Raw genomic sequence first — 21,250 nt, forward strand, 5'->3', positions numbered from 1 at the left:
CGGTCTCTACATAACTTTGGCGATCCACTAGCAGCTATGGGGGATATTAAGACAGGCGTTGAATGTGCCCATAGTTCCACAGTGGAAGAGACATCCTATCCATAGCCCGGACTGGCAGACAAACGATTTTAAGAAGAGGAGCGTCTTGTGAACGGGTTCCCGAACGGCCAATTCATGCAACTTTAAGACGATTAGTATATTACAAACTTACTTCTACATGCTTGTTATGTGTACTTTTGATTCCTGGAAAACCCCTTTAATTAAAGGGTGGTACAAATATGGCTGCTATTAAAGGAGCTGTCAAGCAAAGTAGCAACAGTGAGGTGTTGGATGAAGCACTGCAAGATGAGGCAGATTGGCTATTCAGGAGTCTAAGATAAGATAAGATGCCTTTATTGTCACTGTACAATACAATGTAGTACAATGTACAATACAATGAAATGTTGTTTGGAGAAATCCTAGATTCCATGGAAAAAAGTACTGTATTCTTCTGTAATGACGGCCATATTGGTTGTCACCCAGTGTCCCGAACATTGGCTCAACAGAATTTTTACTAACTTGACCAGGACAACTGTACATTCTGATGTCTTAGGCTACTTTCACACCAGCATTTTCATTTTTCGGTATTGAGATCCAAATGTTCCCTTCTGCTTGGTTGCATTGCCATACCGGAGAGCAGCAAGCTGCGGTTTTCTTTCCGTCATGGGATGCGGAGCAAAACGGATCCGGCATGACCCACAATGCAAGTCCATGGAGACGCAATAGAAAACGGATCCGTCCCCCATTGACTTTCAATGGAGTTCATGACGGATCCGTCTTGGCTATTTTAAAGATAATACAACCGGATCCGTTCATAACGGATGCAGACGGTTGTATTATCAGAACAGACGCGTTTTTGCTGATCAGGCAAAAACGCAAGTGTGAAAGTAGCCCTAATAACAGTTTCATGTGGAGCTTCAGCCCCCTGGCAATGTAGAGGTTAACTACACCAGCGAAGGGTCAAAGGCCGGACATCTGCTATTTCTACGTGGATGTTGTTGAGGCCCAGCACACAGCGGATGAGGCGACGACGTGAGATGCAAATTTTTTTCCACAGGGAAAATTTGAGCTGTTTGTTTTTTCACCGACATCAAAAAGACATCTGTTTCTCGCAGGGTGGGATTTTTCGGCCGACAAATTACACTGCGGAGTCCGATAAGCGCCAGGAAAACATTGAGGGGGTCAGCTAGATTAGAGAGATTTGGAACCTGGTTCTGAGCAGCACCATTTGTCCTTGCCCACACCATGCGTAGGTCGTACCCCAACGGGGCCCATGAGATCCATCAGAAGGCGACCCCCATGGGGAACTGATTCTGCAGATAGTCCTTACGATAGTATCACTTGCAGGTGCAATGATAAACCAAGAGTTAACGCCGCCATTAAAGGGGATGCGCATCTGATTTGTGCAGCGTCGAAGGAGCAATATTGAGGGCATTATATACGACGAGTCAGGAAAATGAAGAGATCCGAAGCCCATGCAACCTTGGTGCAAAATTTAGCTTTAAAGGGGTTGTCTCCTCTTTTTCCGTATGTCATATCACGCCCTGACAGAACTGGCTCATACGTGTATAACGCACTCATCCAGTTATTTCAGTGGATGTATGTAATTCTGCAATTTCCCTACAGAGGATTGGATTTGCCTTGAGTGAATTCTCCAACCAAGTCAGGTCTCATGCACACGGCCATATTACATATTTGTGACGTGAGGATCCTTAATATGGCGCCCAGAGAAATCTATCGGCCCAGATTATTGACTCCAGGTTTGAGTATCTATGGGCATCGTGGTGTACCATTTTAAGGAGAGATCCTCAAGTAGGGACCATATGGCAGCACTTAGATTCCATAATCCTGACCCCATAGAAACTCCATGCATGTGTCCAAAATGATTTGCCCTCTTGAGCGGTGCGGACGGTACTGATCTTCAGCTTCTTGATGGCACGTTTAGTACATGCCGTATATATGATCTAAATGTAGCTATTTACCTGTTTCCCATTGTCTATCTTATCTACAGGGCGCTGGTGTTTGTGGTTCATGGTGCTGGGGAGCACTGCTGCCGTTACGATGACCTGGCCCAGATTTTAGTCGGCCTAAACATCTTTGTCTTTGCCCACGACCATGGTAAGTGCCCATCTTCAGTCCAAGAACTGGCAGGAAAGGAGTTAATATTTGGCAAGAGCCTTTATTCTCTGAATGAGCCAATGGGGAGCCAGTAAAATAATTTGCTGGTATTGTGAGTCCGGTTTATGTTGCTAAGTGAAATGCCAACGGTTTTACATCTCCATGCAATTTGTTGGCAAGAGAGTTATTTTCAACCTGCGGCGTCTAACGCAACATTACTGCCGGGAATCTCGTTCTTGTAATCAATTAAAATGAAAGCTCGGTGCGTCCAACCGTTTAATCCATCACTCCAATGTAACAACCCTACCTGCTGTATAAACTGTAATGCTGAAAAAAAGATTTTTCCAAATATATGTATTTTATTGTGGAGCTCCCCTTATACTGTATCTCATGAGAACAGATCAGATTCTTTTTTAGTATAATACTGCTCCAATGTACATGAATATAGCTACTATAATACTGCCTCCTATGTACAAGAATATAACTACTATAATACTGCTCCTATGTACAAGAATATAACTAATATAATACTGCTCCAATGTACATGAATATAGCTACTATTATACTGCCTCCTATGTACAAGAATATAACTACTATAATACTGCTCCAATGTACATGAATATAGCTACTATTATACTGCCTCCTATGTACAAGAATATAACTACTATAATACTGCTCCTATGTACATGAATATAGCTACTATAATACTGCCTCCTATGTACAAGAATATAACTACTATAATACTGCTCCTATGTACAAGAATATACCCACTATAATACTGCTCCTATGTACAAGAATATAACTACTATAATACTGCCTCCTATGTACAAGAATATAACTACTATAATACTGCTCCTATGTACAAGAATATAACTACTATAATACTGCTCCTATGTACAAGAATATAACTACTATTATACTGCCTCCTATGTACAAGAATATAACTACTATAATACTGCCTCCTATGTACAAGAATATAACTACTATAATACTGCTCCTATGTACAAGAATATAACTACTATAATACTGCTCCTATGTACAAGAATATAACTACTATAATACTGCTCCTATGTACAAGAATATAACTACTATAATACTGCTCCTATGTACAAGAATATAACTACTATAATACTGCCTCCTATGTACAAGAATATAACTACTATAATACTGCTCCTATGTACAAGAATATAACTACTATAATACTGCCTCCTATGTACAAGAATATAACTACTATAATACTGCTCCTATGTACAAGAATATAACTACTATAATACTGCTCCTATGTACAAGAATATAACTACTATAATACTGCTCCTATGTACAAGAATATAACTACTATAATACTGCTCCTATGTACAAGAATATAACTACTATAATACTGCTCCTATGTACAAGAATATAACTACTATAATACTGCCTCCTATGTACAGGAATATAACTACTATAATACTGCTCCTATGTACAAGAATATAACTATTATAATACTGCTCCTATGTACAAGAATATAACTACTATAATACTGTCTCCTATGTACAAGAATATAACTACTATAATACTGCTGCTATGTACAAGAATATAACTACTATAATACAGCCTCCTATGTACAGGAATATAACTGCTATAATACTGCTCCTATGTACAAGAATATAACTACTATAATACTGCTGCTATGTACAAGAATATAACTACTATGGGGGGCGGAGTCTGACTGCTGACCTGAGCAGACGCATGTAGGAACTGCTCCTCTTCATGCAATCCTGCAACCTGGTTTATCTCGCTTAAAAGCCCAACAAGTATGGGGAAAATCGGCAGATATATCCCTAGAGACAAAACTGAATCTCCTAAACCAGATCGAGGGGTCTCAGACATGGAGAAGTACTTAAATAAGAAGCCCTCCGGTGCGGTGAGCGGGGCGCCCAAGATGGCGCCGCATGATCCAGACGACTGGTCACAAGAAGCTGATGGCGCTACTGGAGGCCACGATGATGGGTCCCAGCTCACAGGCATTGCGCCTATATCGAAGAAGTTTCTTCAACAAGCCCTTTCATCGGCTATAGCTCCTGTGCTACAAGACCTCCAAGAGATCAAGTCCGACATCAAGCATATCGGACACCGCGTGGAGACTTTGGAAGGCAATCAAGCAGCCATACTCACCTTCTCCCGCTCACTAAGTGAGAACACCGCGGCATGTATGGACTCCTTGGACACAGCTTTCTCCCTCATTGAGGACCAGGAGAACCGCAGCAGGCGGAAAAATATTAGGCTACGCGGCATACCGGAACTGATCCCACACGAGGACCTACCCGGAGCGGCCGCCGCCATCTTTGCCACCCTTCTAGGCACCGAAAGCGCATCGGACATTGAAATTGAGCGCATACACCGATCGCTCAGACCGAAGCCTAAGGATAACGAAAATCCTAGGGATGTTATATGTGGCTTGTTGAAATATACAGACACGGCGGCCCTTCTGAAAGCGGCCAGGGAGCAAAAGGAACTCACCTATGAAGGGGCCACGATCCTGCTGTTCCAGGACCTAGCGCCGACGACGCTGAATAAGAGGAGAGCCCTCCGACCCCTTACAGACCACCTACGGCATGTCAAGACGCCATATAAATGGCTGTTCCCTTTCGGCCTTACGTTTGCGGTCGGGGGCAGGAGGTGCACCATACGGGTCCCGAAGGATCTAGCTGCGGCCTGGGAGTTACTCCAGACCACTCCAATGGACATACCCTCGTGGCTGCCTTCGGCGGAGACCGGGATACCGCTGCCGGATCTGCCAGGAGTTCAACGGTGGTCCAAAGCCATGCCGAAGAGGAAGATGGGGCCTGGTTCCAGAGACACTTGAACGCTATGTCTCAGGGGTTCGCCCTGGTTTCTTGCCAGTTTCTCTCCGTGAGTGCTAAGTGAGGACAGAATCATCTCCACACTTCTACTATCTGCCCAGCAAGTATCACTTGGCCATTTTGTGTGGTATCTGACGCAGTCATGCTTGTTTATCTGTTTAATAGGCCTATGTCTTGCTCCGGTCCCCTGCACTCTACATCTACTTCCCATGTTATGTTACCAGAATGTTTAGGATTTCATACTGGGTTAGGTTACTTGATGTTTTTCAGTGCGGCACCAGGTTAGCAGGATCTGCTGGATGCTAGGATCTGTATTTGATCTTAGATCCCCCCCACATGTCTTACATCAGGGGTATACTAGCGCAGTCCTGGTGTCAGCGCATTACCTGGGTGGACGGCATACTGACTGTATGCTCCTTCTTGGGAGTTGTCAGATGTATCCCCCACAAGTTCAGTTACGTGGCCATGTTCCTATGTTATACACGGAATAATGGATACACGTCAGTTCTATTATGTTATGGATCTCTGTTGCACAGGACAATAGGTGGCTGCTGGTGGGTTCATATGTACATGTGAGATGTCTCAGATTAAATGCACGTCTTTTAACGTCAGAGGGTTCAATACCCCACAAAAAAGATCGCAGGTTCTACGCTTATTAAAGAAATCTCGCACGGACATATGCTTTTTCCAGGAGCTGCACTTCAGGTCAGAGAATGTTCCCTCTCTCCAGAAGGGATACTTCAATAATTGGTTCCTTAGCACCTATACTAAGGCCAAAAGAGGGGTCGGTATCGCTGTTGCCAAAAGTGTCCCATTTACAATGACAGCCACACAGTCAGACGCAGAGGGCAGATTTGTTTTTGTTAAAGGGACAATAGGCACCCAACCTGTAACCCTCGCGAGTCTCTATAGCCCAAACAGAGGTCAGAAAGCTTGGATAGTGCAGACTTTACAAATCTTCAAAGCCTTCGCTGAGGGCATCTGTATTGTTGGCGGGGATCTCAATGTAGCCCTTAACCCTAGTATAGATACCTCAGATGGTTCCACTCAGCAAACGCAGAAAACCCTGGGCCGTATTAACTCATGCATATCAGATGCTAACCTGACAGATGCCTGGCGTTTAGTACATCCTTCAGTCAGGGATTACACTTTTTTCTCAGCCCCCCATAATGTTTATAAAAGGTTGGATTACCTCCTGATTTCGAGCCCCTGCATTGATATGGTAGAGCAGGCATCGATCGATCCTATTACGGTTTCGGATCATGCTCCGGTGTCGGTGGTTATACATATAGCTAGCCTGCCTTCTCATAGTAAACAATGGAGACTTAATGAGACGCTGCTGGATAGAAGGGAGGTAGTGGATGCATTGTCACAGAGGCTGAAGTGGTTCTTTGAGGAGAATTTAACCCCAGACGTCCCTTTAACTACGGTGTGGGAAGCGCATAAATCTGTTATGAGGGGTGAATTTATTGCTCTGGGTTGCAAGCTTAAAAGGGATCGGCAACAAACACTGCAGTCCCTGCTTAAACGGATTACTGAGATTGAAAGCCTCCACAAAAGGTCTAGAGCCTTACAGGCTCAACAAGAGCTCCTCCTCATGAGAGCGAAACTGAAGGACCACCTGAATGTTTGCCACGCTAAGGCGTATCAATATGCGCAGTTTCGGTTTTACTCTCATGGTGACAGAGGTTCGAAGTTGATGTCCGCTCTTGTTAAGCAAAGGAAAGACGCTATGTACATTCCTAGCATAAAATCTGCAGAGGGTAAATCTTTACATAGAACGGCGGATATAGCTAAGGAGTTCCAAAAATTCTATCGAAACCTATACGGGCTAGATGATAACACTGAACCGTTCAGATTTCACTGCAGATTCTGTATTAGAAGATTTCCTGTCTCACCTAAATTTGCCTCGCCTTGACAGGGATGAAGGTTCCTTACTGACTACCCCAGTCACCGAGGAAGAAGTAGGGACAGTTCTGAAATCAATGCCCATGGGGAAGTGCCCGGGTCCGGACGGATTTCCGGTGGGGTACTATAGGAAATTTACTAGTATTTTGAGTCCTCAACTCACGACTTGGTGTAATTCTCTTCTCGCAGGTGGACGCCTCCCTACCCAATCTTTAGAAGCTACAGTGACTATCTTGCCTAAACCTGGGAAGGACCACACGCTCTGCGGGAGTTACAGGCCCATATCTCTCCTGAATGTCGATGTTAAGATCTGGGCTAAGATCTTGGCCTCTCGCCTCAGCTCCTTCCTCCCTAAACTGATTCACCAGGATCAGGCGGGCTTTGTGCCAGGAAGAGAGGGGAACCATAACTCCTGCAGAGTCGTCACGGCCATTCAGTGGGCAAAAAAGCAAGGTACACCTCTGACTTTCCTGAGTGTTGATGCGGAGAAGGCCTTCGACCGGGTGAGCTGGAGGTTCATGCGGATGGCATTGCAGAGGTTTGGGATCCCCGAACAATTTCAAAGGGCCGTTACGACCTTATACACCAACCCGAGTGCTAAAATTAGAGTAAATGGCACTTTATCACCCTCCTTTCCTATACATAATGGCACCCGTCAAGGCTGCCCACTATCCCCCGCCCTATATATATTAGTGATGGAGACCCTCCTGCAAGCAATCAGAGATCATCCTAGTATTCGAGGTGTCAGGGCCAGGAATGATACAGTTGAGTATACCAATGTTGCGTACGCCGATGATCTTTTAGTAATGGTCTCTAACCCGGTCGAGGCCTTCCCGCATCTCCTATCTCTATTTGAATTGTTCGGCAAGGTCTCCAACTATAAGGTAAATTACACCAAGTCGGAGGCCATGAATATTACAGCCCCACTAAAAAGTGTGTCCTCCCTTAAGGCCAAGACACCCTTCATATGGCAGACTTCCCACATTACATACTTGGGGGTTAAGATCCCGGCTGATCCAAACAATATTTTTCGGCTGAATTATACACCCCTATTGGCTGAGGTGCAGCGCTTATTGGGCTCTCTTCGCATTCCATACACTTCCTGGATGGGGAGAAAGAATTTGCTGAAGGCCTTTGTACTACCTAAGATACTCTATGTCATGCAGATGCTGCCTGTCTTCCTTCCCTCTTCGTTTTTTACGCAGATGCGAAGGTTGTTTTCTACTTACCTGTGGGGAGGGAGGGGAGCCAGGATAGCACATAGCAGATTGATTTTGAGGAGGACTCAGGGTGGGTTTGCTCTGCCAGACGTACAGCTATATTACCAAGCTATCCATCTTAGACGGTGGATGCAACTCCACGTCCCTAATTACTCTACACTGGGCACTGACCTGGAGATACTCCAACTTTCTCAACCGCAGAGGGCCGCACTGTGGGGTCTGCCCACCGCATCCTTACATAACCATATGCTGCTTAAAGGAACGAGTCTGGTGATTAAGCAACTTAACAAAGACGGCAAACTACTAGGTAACCCCTCACTAGTCATGCCTGCAGATTTAGCCCCTTATGCTGCGAGACCTAGGTTAGTGAGGACTTCCTCAGCGTGGAATGCCCTTAGGAGTTTCACTGTTAAGACGCTCTTGGAGGATGCCTTAAGTAAATTGGCTGCTGAACACCCTCTGCGTCTGGCTGTGCGATCCTGCAATTTTTTGGGACTGGCTGACATTAAGTCAGTTAGTAAGATCCTGCTAGGGACCCTAGCTCATGAACGAGAACTGACATGGTTTCGAAAAAATTTTGACCTCCAGCTCTCCGCATAAAAGAGTGATCTCTCTATTTTATTTAGGTTTGAATGTACCCAGTTCTACTGATGTCCCTTCATTCTTGAGAACCTGGGAAACAGAGTTAGGTAGGACCTTCTCGGAGACAGACGTTCTTCGCCTATACGCACATTCGCATGGCTTTTCCAGGTGTGTCAAGATTCAAGAACATTCCTTTAAGGTGCTTACCCAGTGGTACATGACTCCTAAGCAGCTTTCCCTTAGAGGTCTTAGCCCTAGTGACCGCTGCTGGAGATGTAAGACTGGGGAGGGTACGCTCTCACATATTTTCTGGTCATGTCCTAAGATTCAGCCTTTCTGGGATACAGTATCCAAAACCATTAACTTGATTATGCACAAGGTGATGCCTTTGTCTCCCGAGTTGGTCCTACTGTGGCTCCCCACTAAAGACCTTTCCCCCTCAAAACACAGCTTGGCCACACAGCTAATCCAGGCCGCGAGGCTAATAATCCCCCAGAGGTGGCTTAGTACAGATCCGCCTACTTTTATGCAATGGGTAAATAAAGTAGACCACATCCAACGTCTCGAGGAGTTAGCTAGTTGGGAGGCTAGAACACATGATCAACATGCCAAATTGTGGGATCCTTGGTTGCGCTACCGTCTAACATCTACTGCGACAGCTCAATAAAGGTCTTTGACCCTGATACCGTGTGTCGCTATGTCTTACCCCCAAGACAGTGTTAGCATATTTTTACAAGATGTGCCTAGAGATCCAGTTTGTGATTGGTTCGTTTAGTAAGGCCAGTTGCCTTGCTGTTCACCTAAAAAATAAAATGTCCCCGCAGACTAAGTGACATTCATATACATGTATGTTAATGCAAAGGGCGCGTGTCGGATAGGGCAAGCAAGAACAGATGTTTTAGTATAATGTTGGTATTGTATGGAACGTATGTGCCTATCTGTGGGATGTGCCTATCCCCCTTGTTGCTATACTTTGATGTGCATGTGAATTTTTGCCCTCAATGCGGGTCACTTTTATACATGCTGTCTGCTTCTTTTCAATAAAAAGATAATTGACAAAGAATATAACTACTATAATACTGCTCCTATGTACAGGAATATAACTACTATAATACCGTACCTTAAAGTTGAATAATTCTTGATTGTGGTCTTCTCACCTGTCTAGGGCGGGTTCTCTCAGTATTTCGCCATTTCAAACTCCTCCCGATCCTGGTTCTAATTATAAGAATAAAATGTTACTTATGGAAACAATGTTGCACAGACATTCTTGCAGGGAATGGGGATTGGATTCCTTCCTGTCTGGGTTGCTCCAAACCTGGAGGGGACTTTGAAGTGACTGAATTTGTTACAGGATTATTGGAAATCCCCTCTGCTAACGAGCTCCCCGTGAATCATCGTAGACGGTCTTGTGGATTAAGTCATCACATCCTTGAGGAGAAAACATCTAATATGATAATGACTTGTTTTACCACTTGACCGATCAATGATTTTGGAAGAACTGAGGTCGTCGTAGAAAAGAAAATAGTGAAAACTTTTATTGCTCTGAGTATAAATGAAAGGGGATGATCGAAGATGCGTCTGGTAAAATGAATAGAGCTGAGCTGCAATACCACATACAACCCGATCACACGTGTGGCGCATTTTTTTTTTTTTGCAAAATCGCAAGGCCCCTTTTAAACCATAATTAACCTACTATGAGTTTCCAGAGAAGGTATCCCCCCTAATTCATCGATATTAAAAATGAATGGCTGATTTATTACCAGTGGGCTGTATCTGGTATTGCAGCTCTGCACCATTAAAATGAATTCTAGCTGTGATACCAGCCATGGCCTATGGAGAAGAGTGGCGCTGTTCTTCTAATGTCATACAGCCAGTTTAAATCTATGGTGTAAAGTCACTTTAGATGGGCAGTAATGTACTTCTGTAGTTCCAAAAACGTTTACCCTTTCCTCTTTCCGTGGTTGAATTGTAAGCAGTGACTTTTATAATTACATTGCGTAGAAGATGAGGGGCCCCTCCTATATAATCACCGGCATCGGGGCTGGGCTCCTGGGAGTCATTGAGGGTGTGCTCTTGGGCCACAGGATGAATATTTACCCGTCGTAGTCATCGGTTTTGTAATTGCAGAAGAATATCTTGTAAGCTGTAAGTAGGTATAAATATACAAGATCCCCCTCCGTGAGGTACTGGGCGCCTCATGCCTCAGTGGTGTAACTAGTGTCTGGTGGATCATTAGGCTGAATATTGGCTTATACTGTGGGAAGGTTGCGTACCAATCTCCGGGGTCCAGTGATTCCGACCTTTACCCCCTCGATGCAGTTGTCACGTCTCGTGGTCAGATTGTGGTCCCTTCCAGTTATTGCTATAGGGCCGGGATCAGCAACCTCTGGCACTCCAGCTGTTCAGAAACTACATCTCCCAGAATGCTTCATTCACTTCTATGGGAGTAAAAAGAACAGCAGAGCATGTTTGCATGCTGAGAGTTGTAGTTTTCACAGCAGCTGATCGCTGTTATAAGGGAAAGCAGAGGTAGTAGTTGCCCCCACGCCCTGGTGGACCAGTATTATAATTGGCATATGGTGGGTGGGCACAGATCTTGAGTTGAGTTACACATTTGGGTAAGGGTCTGGGGGGTACGACCATAGCTTTTAGGCTCATGCCATGCTGTAGTTTCGGTTGCCTGCAGCTTTCCTAGAGAGGGTTCAGATTAAATCCCATACCCCAAGTTGGCACTTTGCATGCTTATCGGGCACACCTATAGTGGTTACTGTGGCATGCCTGTCATTCAGTCAGCTTAACCGGATCATAGGCAGAGGTGTAATGTGAAGCTCATGGACCTAATGCAAAATCTGTAGCTGGTCTCCCACCATTTTTAACACTGGAGTCTTCCTATGTGACAACGGCGTTGTAAGCCCCCTTGGGCACATGCGCCTGAGCACAACTGCTTCCTCAGTCCCCTCTGTTGTGGCGCCCCTGACATATGTGTCTCTGTGTGGCAGATCCTATGTAACTAAGTGCAAGAAACCCATTTAGCCGTCTCCCTTGCTATGTGCACAGGACCCCCCTCCAGTAATTACTGCAAGTGAGGTGCCAATAACTGAAAGGGTTGGGAAGGTGGCGAGCTTCCAGTGCTGGGCAGGTGGCGTGCAATGGCAAGAACCAGTTCCTGCCATAGAGCTCCATACTGTTTGTTTTTTGGCTCTTAGGGCCCCTGTGCTCCATGTTACCTAGGAATACATGGTCATTTTTGCATTGTTCTTTGGGAGGCCATACACTTTGTCTTGCTCTGATGATGATGATGATGATTTTTGCCATAGGAGTCTATGGATATAATGAGAATTTTTTGGGGAAAATTTCGGAATCGAGTACCTCTGATGCAGCCTTGAAATGTAGTGACAAGCCCCAAAGTTCTGGATGATACGGTGGAAGAAATCAAAGAGGGGCTGACAGATGGCGGAGGACTCTGAGGACCTGGTATATTAGCGTTGACATCGGTGGTGCTTGTCTCCCAGCCAAGACGCACGGCACAGGCAGAATCCTGATATTAATCTAGATGCCAACAGTTCACCATCCAACAAGGAGGCTCTTCCTGCTGGCACTGTCCCTTTTCTATATTTACTAAACCGACATAGCTTGGCAGGGCTGCCAGAGATCCCAGGATGGTGCCAGACTTAGACATGCCAACTTCCTTTCATGCAGAGTAGCGTTAATATGGTCTAGCCATGTCTGGACCATAGCTTTCAATTCATTATTGTGCGAATGGTAGGTAGCCAGTACAAGCCGAACTGGGTGTGATTACTTATGCAACTGTACACGCTTAATAGTAGAGTCATGCAACCAGTACATGCCTATTCTTCAAAGCAGGGGGTGATTACTTATGCAACTGTACACGCTTAATAGTAGAGTCATGCAGCCAGTACATGCCTATTCTTCAAAGCGTGATTACTTATGCAATGGCACAAACTCAATAATGGAGTCATTCACCAGTCTAATTTTCCAGAACTGAATCCAGAGCAACTAAAAACTGCATCCCCTAATGGCACATAGAGGAAAGGGGCCCGTACCAAAGATCCATGTAGCCTCCTCCACCAATTAGGGTGCTGGGTTTTCCCATCTTGAACAGAAGGATCTGGTTTTTGGTTCCCCCTCCTCCTCCTTCCCTACCCTTATGTACAGCAGAGTCCTTTTATTGCCACCCAGTAGTAAATGGGTTGGGGGCCATGAGGGGCCCATGGCAGCAACATGGTCGTCCTATGTAAGGTGTACTCCCTTGCCTTTAGTCATTGTAGATTATGTAATTATTGGGCACCTAGTTCTAGACTGAGGTCATTGGGTCAGGTCTATCGTTATGAGGGGTGCAGGGGTAGCAATGGTACCCCGACCCTATTGGGCACCTAGTTATAGACTGAGGTCATTGGGTCTGGTCTGTCGTTATGAGGGGTACAGGGGTAGCAATGGTACCCCGACCCTGGTGCCTGGATGCATTATAAATGGCACCTGGTAGGTGTGTGTGTGGGGGGGGGGGGCTCTGTTACAGATTTTGCATTGGGCCCCACGTCTGCTCAATGAATAGGTCAGGTAGTGAATCAAATCCAAATGGTCACCAAGCTTTACGAAAGTCTATTAGGAATGCATTCATGAAGAATTAGGCACCTATGCCATTCAGGAGCCTGGAAAAGCAGAGTGACAACCCCTATGCCAGGTGTAATGGTAGCCATATTGGTTCTCACCCAGCTCTCCCAATATCATTCCATCTTTTGTTTCCTCGTCTAGTCCTTTTTTTTTTTTTTTGTTTTGTACGTTCCTCTAAACATGGAGGCTGCAAAGCGTCCTGAATCCCTCCCAGGGGATGTAATAGTAAAGGTTTCAGATACTGAAGTGCGAAGACGAGGTGTCTGACGGCCAAAAGCGCCGCACTTAATAGAATCTCTATGGGCAGAAGACGAGAATCTCGGGCCTGTTTCCGTAAACAGCCGCCGTCTAATAAATGTAAAACTACTCCTGACTCCAGCAGCAGATGGATAATAATAATCCATCAACAGAATAAAAAAAAAAAGGAACATTCAGAAGGGAGAATTATCTGATTAACCCCTCGGTGGCTGCATGGCTGGCAGACAGAAGAGGGGGAGTATAATCTCCTACAAACGCAATTACATTCTCTCAAATGCAACATGTCGCTCTAAATAACAGATGATAATGTGTTCCTTTGAAGGATTCTTTTGGTATTGTTATAGGTCTCTTACTTTGATCTGCCCGGGCAATTATAATTCTTGCTTTATTAAAGGAGGATCACATTAGAATTTTGCTCAGAAGAAAAAGGAGGTGCAAAATTTTTTTTTGCAGGGGGCCCGCGTTCAGCCTGGCACCGCAGCCATGCCATGATGCAGACATAGATAACTTTGGCTCCTCGTCTGGTAATAGGGTCACTATTTCCACTGCCCGAGGAGCGTGCTTTCGTCACCCGTGCAACAAAATCGTGCAGCGTGCAACACAAAAACGTGCACTAGGTTGCGGTCTATCGCAGGCCCTCTCCGTAAGAGAAGGGCCCCCCATAAACCTTTCCCAGTCCCTCCCGGCCAGAAGGAACTTGCAAGGGTCCAGGACAAATAGGCAATCTCCAGCCATGGCTGGGAATACGCCCGTGGCAACCCTCAGCCGAGGGTATGCTGGTCTGTGCTCTGGCTGCCACCCTAGCAGTTGACACGGAGCTCAGCAATACTAGGTCTGGGCTCTACCCGGAGGGAGAGCCCAAGGGGTTTTGCAGGGGGGGGTGAAGAACCTGATGGTCATACCCCCCTCCCCCACTAGACCTTAGGGGGTAGCCCGTTAGGGCACCGCAACCCTGAAAATTTCCACGTTCCTACTGTGCACCTGTTGGGTTACCCTCAAACGGATAGGTAGAATCCGCCATGGGTGTAGTTTACCTATTGCCAACTCATTACTGCTATACATCTTCATTGGGGAGGCATCCCTTGGGAATCTGCATTATAACAGTGTGGATTTTTTCAGAGGCTCCTGTAAGATGAGTCCGACCTGCAATGGGCCATTTATAATGCTGGTGTCTATTTACACGGTAGAGGGGCTGTCGGGGGCCCCATATGCACCGGAGCCGGTCCGCAGCAGCCAATGGCCACATAACTGGTATTTATTGGAAAAAGCAAGTATCTTACCTATTTATTCTAGCAGGCTGCCAAATATTAGGCATGGAATTTAAATTCTAAGGCCCCTTTCACACGGGCGAGTATTCCGCGTGGATGCGATGCGTGAGTTGAACGCATTGCACCCGCACTGAATCCCGACCCATTCATTTCTATGGGGCTGTTCACATGAGCGGTGATTTTCACGCATCACTTGTGCGTTGCGTGAAAATCGCAGCATGCTCTATATTCTGCATTTTTCACGTAACGCAGGCCCCATAGAAATAAATGGGGTTGCGTGAAAATCACAAGCATCCGCAAGCAAGTGCGGATGCGGTGCGATTTTCACGAACGGTTGCTAGGAGACGATCGGGATGGGGACCCGATCATTATTATTTTCCCTTATAACATGGTTATAAGGGAAAATAATACAATCTACAGAACACCGATCCCAAGCCCGAACTTCTGTGAAGAAGTTCGGGTTTGGGTACCAAACATGCACGATTTTTCTCACGCGAGTGCAAAACGCATTACAATGTTTTGCACTCGCGTGGAAAAATCGCGCGTGTTCCCGCAATGCACCCGCACATTTTCCCGCAACGCCCGTGTGAAACCAGCCTAAGAGGAAGAGCCACAGAATGGGAAGGAGGGAGCAGGGGCTATGCATTTTTAGGAAGCCTGAGAGACCCTGTGACTAAATAATAACGGCATAGCTACTGAAAGTGGCTGCTGTAAAGAGGCTGATTCCTGTTCCCAGATACAAGAGGAAGAAGAGGTCACGGACATAGGAAGAAATTACAAATTTGCATTCTTTCGCCCCCCTGTCCAAATATTTGTGCCTTTACCAATAGGGAGAATGAGCTGCTTCACGAAGGCACCTTGTGGCGGCACAATGAATGCCTTTCTTGTACTGGCGTTCAGGATGCACAGACACAGAATTAGTGGGAATTTGCACGCCCTTTAATGGTTCACGAAATGCCAATAGAAGCCCATTAGGTCCACGTTCCAGCTGTGGACCAGGGGGTGTTTTGCACTGCCAGTTCTTCACCATAGTTATCCCATGTCACATTCTGCTGCAGCATTTCACATCCCTTTTCTTTCCAGGCCCTTCGCATGAATATTGATGCCTAACCATCCCTCTGACACGTCCCTGTCTTGTACAAGTCCCTTCTATCGCCTGGGTAATTGCGTCGCAGGATTCTTTTCTCGGCCCATGGGGACCCCTAACGTGATCAGTCTCCTTGTGGTGAGACGGTGGCCTGTGGCGGGAAGCTTTTGCCCGGGCTTGTGCGCCTGAACCCATCAGGGAGCTTAAAGTCGGGCGATAAACAGCCCTTTGTTAATTGGCGGATATTATTAAAACCCATAATGAAATGTAATCACATTAAGTCAAGTTCAAAAGTTTGCACACTGTAACGCTGCCGGTTGCTGAGAGAGATTTAATTTTCTCAATTGCTGCAGAAAACTGTTGTACGGCGGAGTCATGACTGTTTTATATCTCCGGCACAGCAGCGACTTTATACTCGGAAGTGACAGGGGCTCATTTATCAGTAGTATGGGAAGAATGGCCTTTATAATGGAAGAGAAATGTATATTTGTTTATGTTGTTGCAAATTGCTCCAACTGTATCCAAATGTATCAATAATGTGCCGCATATTACAAGCACATGCTTCCTTAGGAAATATCTTTGAGCTATACATTTGATACATTTTTACCTACACTGATACATTGTTGCAATTACTTAGCACAGGACCTACACTTAAAGGGCTTCTGTCACCCCCCCTAAAGTCATTTTTATTTTTTTGGCTACTTAAAATCCTTATAAAACACAGAGAAAGAATGCACCAAACAGATATAACACTGACTATACTGGCAAGACACAAATGAAGATATTAAAAGCTGAGACTTTCGCCAATATATACCAGTGATGGATATATCGGAGCCCATCATGCACCACGTCACGGCTCTCAGCATGGCAAGGGGTCCTAACCGCTGCTCTAACTATGGTGTGAACACGGTCTGGGGGTGATATAATTCAGCTCGCAGCAAAGCTTCCCACGAACGCCCAGCATGAATGCTGCGGTTGTGCGATGTGAATGAAGCCAGGCTGCAAGCCACACCCACACCAGACCATGTGATGGAGGTTACCAGGTGCAAAGAAGTGTTTGAATGCCAGGTAAAGGCAGACACACTCAAATCTAGCAAGGCAGAAAACGAAAAACAAAAAATTTTATTAGTGGCAATTTTGGAGGAGCTGCTCAACCCCAGACACAGTGGCGTGTCCTCAATCAGGGGGAGCAACCCGACCGCATGTGGACCGCGGTAATCGACTAACCCCAGCAAAATATGCATACAATGGAGGACGTCGGCGCGGTCCACATGCACCACAAGAGCAAACTACACAGAATGTAGCAATCATATGAAACACAGAGAAAGAATGCACCAAACAGATATAACACTGACTATACTGGCAAGACACAAATGAAGATATTAAAAGCTGAGACTTTCGCCAATATATACCAGTGATGGATATATCGGAGCCCATCATGCACCACGTCACGGCTCTCAGCATGGCAAGGGGTCCTAACCGCTGCTCTAACCATGGTGTGAACACGGTCTGGGGGTGATATAATTCAGCTCGCAGCAAAGCTTCCCACGAACGCCCAGCATGAATGCTGCGGTTGTGCGATGTGAATGAAGCCAGGCTGCAAGCCACACCCACACCAGACCATGTGATGGAGGTTACCAGGTGCAAAGGAGTGTTTAAATGCCAGGTAAAATCCTTATAGTGCGATTTATCAATATATAGGGCTCTTACTTTTTTTCGTTCAGTAGTTTCTTAAAAAAACGGACTTTTATAATATGTAAATTACCTCTCTACCAGCAAGTAGGGCGTCTACTTGCTGGTAGCCGCCGTATCCTCCTTTCAAAAAAACGCCCCCTCCTCCTGTTGATTGACAGGGCCAGCGATCGCTCTCGTCCTCTGGCTGGCCCTGTCTGCGTTATAAATCTCGCGCCTGCGCCGTACCGGTCTTCAGTCGGCGCAGGCGCACTGAGAGGAGGGCGCTCGCTCGGCCGCTCCATCCTCAATGCGCCTGCACCGATGACGTCACATCTACACCCGGCGCAGGGGCACTGAGGAAGGAGCGGCCGAGTGAGCGTCCTCCTCTCTCAGCACGCCTGCGCCGACTGTAGACCGGTACGGCGCAGGCGCGAGATTTATAACGCAGACAGGGCCAGCCAGAGGACGAGAGCGATCGCTGGCCCTGTCAATCAACAGGAGGAGGGGGCGTTTTTTGAAAGGAGGATGCGGCTGCTACCAGCAAGTAGACGCCCTACTTGCTGGTAGAGAGGTAATTTACATATTATAAAAGTCAGTTTTTTTAAGAAACTACTGAACGCAAAATGAGTAAGAGCCCTATATATTGATAAATCGCAGTATAAGGATTTTAAGTAGCCAAAAAAAGATAAATGACTTTAGGGGGGTGACAGAAGCCCTTTAAAAAAATTCTCCAGGCAAAACTGACACACTTTGTTGTACATCCTGTGAAGCCTGAGGGAGTGAAGCATGACACACAATGGAAAACCCTGTGCCATGCTTCACCCCCTCTGGTGCACCAGGTACAACACCTTTTAAACCAGTCTTGTAAAAACAAAATAAAAAATAAGGTGGTATAAGACGCTCCAAATGTATGAAACAGCAACTGTCAGCAGCACCAACCCTACAAAAGGCCTTTTTTGGATGTCACAGCTGATATTCAAAAGACAGGCATTTTAATCAGCAGGATCGACCCCAATAGGAAGTATGCCTGGTTTAATATATTTTAAAGGTTTTTATTTTTATTTTTTATAAGGGCTTTGTGAAATGCGATGCACAGTAATACCCGTCAAATACAGGCTGGGCTCTTTCAAGTATATGCTGCCTCAAAGACAAAAAAAAAGGAAAAAGAGTCAAAACTATAAAAAAAAAAACAGCATGGCAAAAAGCCCCAAAAATGTTTGTTCTGAGTTGTCTACTGAGAGGAAAGATCTCAACAGAAGAGAGGCGACAGCGAGGGGTTAATTCACGTAGAAGTCTCTTACATGTCTTGACCCCAGAGCAGAGATTAAATGTCCCCCTCAAGCAGCCCCCCATTCAGGTGCGATCTTGTCTGGCCTGGTGGACACATCTTTAGGGAGTTGTGGTAGAGTGGGAAGAAAGCCCCATCCATGAAGCTTGCGGTGTGAGGCAGACACGTTGAGCCCCTTCATAGGTAAGCAGAAGCCCCAACGGTGTCGCATATGACGCTCTCTCAGAATCTTGGTAAATGGGGCAAATTCCTTTTGTTTGGCCAACATGGTCAGGGAACACGGAAATTCCTTGTAACAGATCAGTAGGTGCAGGATTCTGCCTTAATGAGTGAGGGATCCAACCCTTTCGGCTTAGGGATCCGGTGTATACGGTCAATGAGTGAGTCCATCTCCGACACAGCGGGAATGGCTGCTTTAAGAAGACTTTTATGGAGCGCTTCCAAAGCCTCTGTTCCGACCGATTCCGGGACCCCTCGTAGGTGTACTTTATTCTGGAGATCTTCCTCCATTGCATCATGGGCATCGATCAAAGCATTGTGGGAGGCGGTGAATTCTGCCATCTTTCCTTCCACGTAACATATGCGCTCCCCTCGGTTCTGTAGTACGCGCTTAAATTCCCTCAGTAGGCCCATCATATCTTCTTTAAGGGAAGAGCGCAGGCCTTCCAGCATGGACCGCATGGTTCCCTCTTTTACTGCAGCTAGGCAGTCTGTGCTCCGTGCGCTCCAAAACTTTGCTAATACAGCCGCTTTCGGGTTATGGGTGCATTGGATGGATTAAGTGGTTGGCGCCATCATTATAATAATAATTCATATCACTGCTCCTCTAATTAGCAGATTACTGCTCCGCAGCCCTCCTTACAGAATGAGAACACACAGCTGACACCCTCTCCCCCAGCATTGGAGCTCAGCGCAGGTCTGCGGCTAACGTGACAGAGTAGATGGAAAATGTCCCATTAACCAATATGAATCAGCAACATTTACTGAGGGATATTTATAAACACGGGTGCAATGGGAAATGGTGTTTCCCCTGTGTGATGGCTTTCATAATGAATGTGGCCCCTAGAGACACTGTCCTTTGACCGGGGTCCTTGCAGAAGATATTGTTGTGCACAGACATTCTATGGTGACACATGGAGTCCCTGTGGGCAAACAGGCTTAAGCCAAGAAGATGCTGTCCCTTACAATCTCATCTCCAGCAGAATAGTGATTGCAGCTCTGGAGTATAATACAGGATGCTACTCAGGATCAGTACAGGATAAGTAATGTATGTACACAGTGACTGCACCAGCAGAATAGTGAGTGCAGCTCTGGAGTATAATACAGGATGTAACCCAGGATCAGTGCAGGATAAGTAATGTATGTACACAGTGACTGCACCAGCAGAATAGTGAGTGCAGCTCTGGAGTATAATACAGGATGTAACTCAGGATTAGTACAGGATAAGTAATGTATGTACACAGTGACTGCACCAGCAGAATAGTGAGTGCAGCTCTGGAGTATAATACAGGATGTAACTCAGGATCAGTACAGGATAAGTAATGTATGTACACAGTGACTGCACCAGCAGAATAGTGAGTGCAGCTCTGGAGTATAATACAGGATGTAACTCAGGATCAGTACAGGATAAGTAATGTATGTACACAGTGACTGCACCAGCAGAATAGTGAGTGCAGCTCTGGAGTATAAGACAGGATGTAACTCAGGATCACTATAGGATAAGTAATGTAATGTATGTACACAGTGACTGCACCAGCAGAATAGTGAGTGCAGCTCTGGAGTATAATACAGGATGTAACTCAGGATCAGTACAGGATAAGTAATGTATGTACACAGTGAGACTTTTATGTAAGCTAATTCTATATGTAAAGTGTATCATGGTGCAGAAAATCTTTACTCTCCCACATAAAATTTAGCCCCTGCTGCAATATGCACATAAAGTTCTGCTGTTGCCGCAGAGATGGACATTCTGGCTGCGCTGTAAATTACTGTTGATGGTGCTGACCGAGTCAGAACTAAATGCGAAGAAGCCGGCTTACCCGACTCATTTCAACAGCTCATTAGAGGAGGGGGGAGTCATTTGTGCACCGTCGACCGTTTCATACCAAGTGGGATCATTATTTTTGCTGTTTACGCATTAACCCTTGCCTGTCATGGCTTTGTATGCCGTTGCAGAACCCTCCTAATAGTACGCAGATCTCCCTTAGGTTGTTGTTGCAGAAGTCTCATTTAATTTTTTATCTTTTTGCTGCAATTTTCGTGCCTTGGGGGTTTTGCAAAAATTTTGTTGGGACAGCCCCTTATCACTTATGGCCTATCCTCGCTCTATAACT

General features: G+C 45.8%; 1 protein-coding gene across 2 annotated transcripts in view; it reads left to right on the forward strand.

Moving 5' to 3' along the window:
* Positions 1-21,250, forward strand: part of MGLL (monoglyceride lipase) — a 65,491-nt gene that overhangs the window by 20,283 nt on the left and 23,958 nt on the right. For both annotated transcript variants that reach the window (XM_044301109.1, XM_044301110.1), the window contains exon 3: positions 2,051-2,157. In XM_044301109.1, the coding sequence (XP_044157044.1) occupies positions 2,051-2,157 (107 nt within the window). The remainder of the gene's footprint in view (positions 1-2,050; positions 2,158-21,250) is intronic.

This window comes from Bufo gargarizans, chromosome 7 (genome assembly GCF_014858855.1).
Source record: "Bufo gargarizans isolate SCDJY-AF-19 chromosome 7, ASM1485885v1, whole genome shotgun sequence".
Taxonomy (NCBI): Eukaryota; Metazoa; Chordata; class Amphibia; order Anura; family Bufonidae; genus Bufo; species Bufo gargarizans.